General features: G+C 45.9%; 3 protein-coding genes across 5 annotated transcripts in view; 2 read left to right on the top strand and 1 right to left on the bottom strand.

Moving 5' to 3' along the window:
- The window catches only part of LOC113215320 (uncharacterized), a 19,493-nt gene extending 18,002 nt beyond the window's left edge, over positions 1 to 1,491 (bottom strand). For all 3 annotated transcript variants that reach the window (XM_052272261.1, XM_052272262.1, XM_052272263.1), the window contains exons 1-3: positions 1,220 to 1,491; positions 1,030 to 1,111; positions 814 to 889 (exon numbers count right to left, since the gene is read on the bottom strand). In XM_052272261.1, the coding sequence (XP_052128221.1) occupies positions 814 to 889; positions 1,030 to 1,111; positions 1,220 to 1,313 (252 nt within the window). In that variant the 5' untranslated portion in view covers positions 1,314 to 1,491. The remainder of the gene's footprint in view (positions 1 to 813; positions 890 to 1,029; positions 1,112 to 1,219) is intronic.
- An 88-nt stretch (positions 1,492 to 1,579) lies between these two features.
- Positions 1,580 to 4,313, top strand: LOC113215319 (pre-mRNA-processing factor 17). Its single transcript, XM_026434930.2, has 9 exons — positions 1,580 to 1,868; positions 2,023 to 2,239; positions 2,337 to 2,566; positions 2,639 to 2,735; positions 2,821 to 3,035; positions 3,113 to 3,221; positions 3,312 to 3,466; positions 3,542 to 3,897; positions 4,033 to 4,313. The coding sequence occupies exons 1-9, from the start codon at positions 1,722 to 1,724 to the stop codon at positions 4,208 to 4,210; spliced, it is 1,704 nt and encodes a 567-aa protein (XP_026290715.1). The 5' UTR covers positions 1,580 to 1,721; the 3' UTR covers positions 4,211 to 4,313.
- Positions 4,314 to 4,921: 608 nt separating this feature from the next.
- LOC113214981 (hexokinase type 2) overlaps positions 4,922 to 6,502 on the top strand; it is a 45,515-nt gene continuing 43,934 nt past the window's right edge. Inside the window, exon 1 of the mRNA XM_052272256.1 lies at positions 4,922 to 5,095. Coding sequence (XP_052128216.1) covers positions 5,057 to 5,095 — 39 coding nt within the window. The 5' untranslated portion in view covers positions 4,922 to 5,056. The remainder of the gene's footprint in view (positions 5,096 to 6,502) is intronic.

Genomic DNA, 6,502 nt, shown 5'->3' with positions numbered 1-6,502 from the left:
CGGCGCCTGGCGTGATCCCGGGGAAAGGAGAAAGGGGAATTCACCCGATGTGGAGAGAATTCTGATGAGCGCTGTGGATAAGATTTTACGCTAGTGCATCGGACAGCATTTTCTCCTCCACTGCGGAGGTTTCTTATGAGGAGGTAATTTCCTTTCCCACACATGTGGACTAATAATGCCAAAAATGGGCTGCGGACGAGAATTTGCTCAAAAATTTACTCCAATCCTGTTTTGGAAGAGTTTTGCGTGGAGGCAACAGAACCATCTCTACATCTTCAGATGAAAATATTTATCTAAAGTGAAAGCAATCAGTATAGTTCATTCGCTAAATGTAGACACACCGGCATCCCTTTAAACCCGAGGCTCCATTGTAAGCGTCATTCAGATGTCCCCGGCCCCCGCCCGACCCCTGGCTAGACCTGCCAACAGCTTTTCATGGGGAGAGCGGTGTTCAGGCTAAGACATGCTAGTACGTTGGGTTGCCTATGCACCGGCTGCACTGGCTGCTGGCACGGAGAGAGTGGTGTTGTAGCAACACCGTGAGCATATCCTGTCGCCAACGATCTGGGCGCCTCGGGTGAATATTTGAAAAGCTCTCTACCTTGCTACAACAGTGGCAGCTCGGCGCCCTACGCCTGCAGACCCTGCAGACCCTGCAGACTCTGCAGCCAGTGCTCAGGCAACCCAGTCAGTTGGTTGTCTTCACATCTCTCCTTCTGATGCCATGGCCAGGCCATGAATGTATTGCCCGCCTCATCGTGCATATTCGTTTTGGAGTGTAAGAGATATTGCAAATCACTACACTGATTCTACCTGGCATGTCTTGTGGATTCTTGTAGGCTGACTGGGACCATCATCTCTGGAGATTGAGACATGAAAGCTCTTCATCCTACAAAAAAAAAAAAAAAAACGTAATTCACAATGGATGGAATGTTGACGCAACAATCAACCGAGCTACTGAGAAACTAAAGAATGCTACTAGGAATAAAAGTTTGTTTCCAGTAGTATTATGATATTCAGTTACTTTACCTTTCCATGTCCTTCACCATGATTATCACTATCTTCCTCTTTGACTGCCTCTGCATTGGTTGACGTGATGTAATGTGTGAACCTGAAGAAGAGACAAATAACTCACTGACATTACGAGTCACACACCGCAAGAAGAGTGAACACATCTTTAAATTTGATGGTGGTAATTTCTACCAAATATATAACTTACTTACTGTGCAACTTCGATACTGGCGTTGAACTTTAAACCTCTTGGACCCTATTTCTATCCATTCAAGCGATGGTTTTGGGTCACCACTTGACATATTGTTCTTTTGTTTTTAACGTCAAATCTACAATTATTTCTTCCAAACCTTATAAATGGTGTTGTCATTGCTCTTATTTTTAACCTTTGATAAAAAACCGGCTAAACAACCACATTTCATCTCTACACAAAACAAAACATACAAACCATCAACCCCCACCCGCCGACACCTTACCACCAGAGTCGAAGTAGAAACTATCTGAGGGAGAGACTTACTTTTGACTAACGTAGGTAAATACTTCGTATGAAAAATTCATCGACTAGCGTGTAAATTTTGTTAGTTTGTTGTGATTCAAACAAGTTGACGTTTGAAGTGTTTAGTTTTACCTACCTTGTTATTGAGATACGTGATACCTTTCTGTTAAATTAAAAAAGAAGGTTCCATTTCCTAGAGAACAAAAAAGTAACCATGCTAGGACTACAAGAATACGGTAGCAGTAGTGATAGTGAGGCAGCGTCGGATTCCGAGGGCTCAGCTCTTCATTTAAAACCTTTAGAAACATCTATTTCTACCAAAATTGTGTCTTTGTGTGCTGCCCCTGATGTTGTACCCTTGGTAAGAATTTGCCTTAACATTCCTACTTGTGTAATGGAAAGAAAATTATGTGAAGTTTAGGTTAGGTTAACTTAAGTATGTTTGGTGTTTCCTAAACAATATCATTCTGTACATTCTAATTTACACAACTACTTACCTAACAATTTCTTTTCAGGGTGCAGTAGACCCTCGTCCACTAGTTGATCCTACGTCCAAAGAAATAATGTTCAACCTAAAATATGACGATTTATATGCCCCAGAGCTGGGGCCTTTTAATCCTAATCAAACCCAACAACAGAAAGCTCAGAGAAATATGCTTTCTGGCTTTGTGGAACCAGCACACATGGATGCCTTTCAGTTTGAAAATCAAAGGCGGACATTTACTAGTTATGGTAAGACCTTTTACAATATATATTTGTGATCAAACATGTCGTTATCGCTTTTTACCTATTAAATTGTCTTATTGTGTTTTTTGGTGGCTTTTCACAGGATTTGCCCTAGATCCTAGCGTGGACGCCAACACAGTGGAGGGTGCTAAGGTTGTTGGCTCAGAACTGGCTTTACAAGAAACAGGCGGAAAGACTGTATTTGAATCAACTAGTAAAAGACCCCTAGACAAACGGAAACGCAATAAAAATGACCAACCAGAGGATGTTGAGGGCTTCTTAGGTCCTTGGGGTACTTATGTTGATGAAAAGAGAGTGATGAAACCAAATGAAGTGAGTGAAAACTTATACATCTTTCTATCTGCATCTAATTCTGTTAACTAATTCTCTGAATTCAAATTTTAGGAAGAAGCAGCTGAATTAGAAGAAATTCTTGCTAAAAGACAGAAGAAAGGAAAGCAGGTTGATGAGAGACCTATTGAAGAAAAGACAGTTCTTCACAGTATGTGTAGTCCTTTAAGCTGTCACCGATGCCTAGCATATATGTACTTCCTGCTTTTATTACCCTTGGTATTTTCTGTTTCCAGTTAAGGAACCTTTCGACTACCAAGGCCGCTCATTCATGCACCCTCCTCAGGATGTGGGCGTAAATTTGAAATCAGACACACCACCAGATCGTTGCTTCTTGCCTAAAAATCTTATTCACACGTGGGAGGGTCATACAAAAGGAATATCTCAAATTCGCTGGCTACCGAAGACTGCCCACTTACTTTTATCATGTAGTATGGATTGTCGTGTGAAGGTAAGTCTCAAAGCTCTCTATTCATGAGTAAAAGTTCAATTGGATTTCTTTGTAGTTTACTAAAATTTCTTTTGTAGATCTGGGAAGTCTACAATGAAAGAAGATGTGTAAGGACCTACTATGGGCATCGTCAGGCTGTGCGAGATATTGCATTCAATAATGGTGGGAACAACTTTTTGTCTGCTGGTAAGTTGGAATTCATTAAAGTGTGTCACATCTGTCAATTTATGTATTTCTTCTTCTAACTTATGTGCCCTATCAAATTTCTTCCTCTAGCTTATGATAGATATGTCAAGTTGTGGGACACAGAAACAGGAGATTGCATATCCCGTTTCACTAGTCGGAAAACACCTTATTGTTGCAAGTTTCATCCTGATGAAGATAAACAGCATCTGTTTGTTGCTGGAACATCTGACAAAAAAATTATCTGTGTAAGTACAAGTTTAATCTAAGAGTTTGTTGTTACTATTTATCCTATGAAGTTATCAATATAATTTTTATTCTAGTGGGACACGCGATCTGGAGAAATTGTTCAGGAATATGATCGACATTTAGGATCAGTCAACACTATAACATTTGTGGACGAAAACCGTCGGTTTGTGACAACATCAGATGACAAAAGCTTGCGTGTTTGGGAATGGGACATTCCAGTCGACATGAAGTACATCGCTGATCCAACTATGCACTCAATGCCAGCTGTAACTCTCTCTCCAAACTACAAGTGGCTTGCTTGCCAGTCAATGGACAATAAAATTGTTGTCTTCTCTGCTCTCAACCGCTTCAAAATGAATCGAAAGAAGACATTTTCTGGTCACATGGTGGCTGGTTATGCTTGTTCACTTGACTTCTCTCCAGATATGAGGTGGGTACTTCTTTGTTTTAACATAACTTAAAGTTATTTATTGGCTTTCAGAATTCTTTTTGTCTAGGGCCAAGATAATAATGACTGAAAATACATATTGAAATGTACATTTTATTTTTATTTTCTCTCTTACAGTTATGTTGTTTCTGGTGATGCCGATGGAAAAGTTTACGTGTGGGACTGGAAGACTACAAAATTGTTTAAAAAATGGAAAGCACATGACGGGGTCTGTATATCAACACTGTGGCATCCTCATGAGCCCAGTAAGGTTGTCTCTGCAGGTTGGGATGGTAAACTCAAATTCTGGGACTAATTTATAAAAATTTAAATATCAAGCCATTTTATTTTTAGTACCTAGCTGTATGCATATGTGGTACCTGACACATGTAAATAAATAATTGTAGCATTCAGATGAATCTGATCGTGGATTTAATTTTGTTGTACTTAGACAACAGCATGTATCAGTCCAATCCTTATGAAAAAAAAAACTTAAAAGGAATTTGACAACCGAATGAATATTATGACGGAACGTCAGCAATAGATTATCCTCAAATGAGACTAATGGATCAGCCGTCCATTTATTCCACTATTTGAAGTAGTCCTTCTCAAGGCCTCTGCGTGCTTGAGGATTTGACAGAAAAAGAGACAAGTTGCTTCAGTCCCAAACTCAGTTCTCTCTTAACTGGTGGTCGGAATGGTTTGCCACTCGTGGCACTGCCTGTAACTATTGCAATAAAAGTTTGCTATCTTCAATACCGGCTGACCTCGCGGTGGCTCTAAGAGACAAGTTTTTCGGTGTTGAGGCGACCCGTGTCCGTGTCGTGTGTGTCGCCTGCCTCCCGGGCGCCGTCGCCCTCCTCCTCTCTCGCGGGTGAGAGGAGAGAGGTACTTCCGGCTCGGCCGCGAGGGGCGCCTCGGTCGCCCCCTCCCCTCCCCGTCGCCCACCTCTTCCCCGAGCCCCCCCGCGGGTGCGTCGCGGCCGACGTCTCGCGAGGCACGGCGACGTCCTAGGGCGTTCAGTCAGTGCTGCGGGAGGTCAAAGCGTGCGCGCGCGTCAGTAGGTCCGCCCGTCTGTCTTGTCCTTCCGGCGTGTCCGTGCGTGTGCGAGCGAGACACCACCAGGGCGAGCAAGAGCATCAGGGTGCAAGGCGTCTCAGCCATGGCTGCCGATGACGGTGTCCTCAGGGAGCAAGATATCGTGAGTACCGCCCGCACCCGCGGCCGTCGCCTCGCTGGTCCTTCAGCTGATTTCCCCCTCCCTCCCTCCTCCTTCTCCTCCTCCTCCTCCTCCTCACTCGGCTCTCCCCTCCCCCTCCATCGGGCAGGTGTACCGACGACGACGACGGTGAAGCAGGCAATCTCTGGAAGCGGGAATTCTTCGTAAGCCGTTTCTGACGTCGAGCCCGTTTCGCGGTGTCGAATCAATCATCTGGCGTCCGGAACAACTTTATTTGTTCGAGTGCGAGTGAGACGTGTCACTCCCAGCTTGGAGCACTCTTAAACACCCTGAGCTGAAATCACGGCCGCGACAAGCTGACATCGCGTTCAAAGTATGAAGTCGCCGGGTCGACCAAATGACCTGTGTTAGTGGACGCCATGTGGACGCACAGGTCACTGGATTCTCCCCCGCGCCGCGCGGCTGTCACGCCGGACTCGCTCGCGCGAGTGCGAGGTACACTTTGGACCCAGCTGACCCTGACCATAGACTCGGCGCTCTCCTGTTTCACCACCACTCGCTCGGCCCGGCCACCATACCGACGACGCGGACGTCGGCCACATGCCGGATTCACGCCAAAACCGTCCCAATAAAAAACAAAATTAAATCGACGTTATACCAGGTGGCTGATTATCCCCGCTCACTTCTGTGGTCATGCTGTACCGTACGCACGAGTGCGGGCGAGTTGCCTACTCGCTCGGCTCTGAAAGCGCCGTGGACAGGGGGGCGATAGATATGTAAGCCCAACCGCATTCGTGCATGCGGTACAGCATGAGTACACAAGTGAGCGGGGTTAATCAGCCACCTGGTATACATGATGTCGAACCGACGTCTTTGGTTCGTTAGATGGATAGCGACGCGGCGACTGGGCCATCTCGTTAAGGGATCATCCACAAAGTACGTCCATGATTCGCTGTTCCAAAACTGCCAAGTTCATCCCTGAGCTAGCTCTCGGAGCGCCTGGTTGGTAGGCAACTTCTCGTATGTAGTGCATGTGTGTTCTGCGGGCTGGCCTACCTTGAGCCTCGCAGGCGCTCATTTCCCCTTTTCGCTGAACGAATCTTAGAAAAATCGGACGCGTATACTTTCTGGATGGTCCCCAAGTGTAGCGTGCCCACAATGTGGTCACGCGTTGCTGGTTTTTCCAACCGCCGCACTGAACGGTCCGATTGAGCGCCCAAGGTGCGCAGGGCGCGTGACACACAATGTCTTATTGCGAGCTGCCCGTCGACATTGACCCGACGACAGCAGCGTTCGGGTCGGGGGGTGAGCGAGCAGCCCGCATTATACTGGGTGGCGCCGGGGTATGTTTCGCGTGTCCAGGAGGCGCCCCCCGGGTAGGCTCTCTCCTCGACGAACAAGACGGCGCAGTCGTCTATCTCGAGACAC

Source organism: Frankliniella occidentalis, unplaced genomic scaffold (genome assembly GCF_000697945.3).
Source record: "Frankliniella occidentalis isolate FOCC.00 unplaced genomic scaffold, Focc_3.1 Scaffold196, whole genome shotgun sequence".
In the NCBI taxonomy this organism is placed as follows: domain Eukaryota; kingdom Metazoa; phylum Arthropoda; class Insecta; order Thysanoptera; family Thripidae; genus Frankliniella; species Frankliniella occidentalis.
This window is presented reverse-complemented; position numbering and strand designations above follow the sequence as displayed.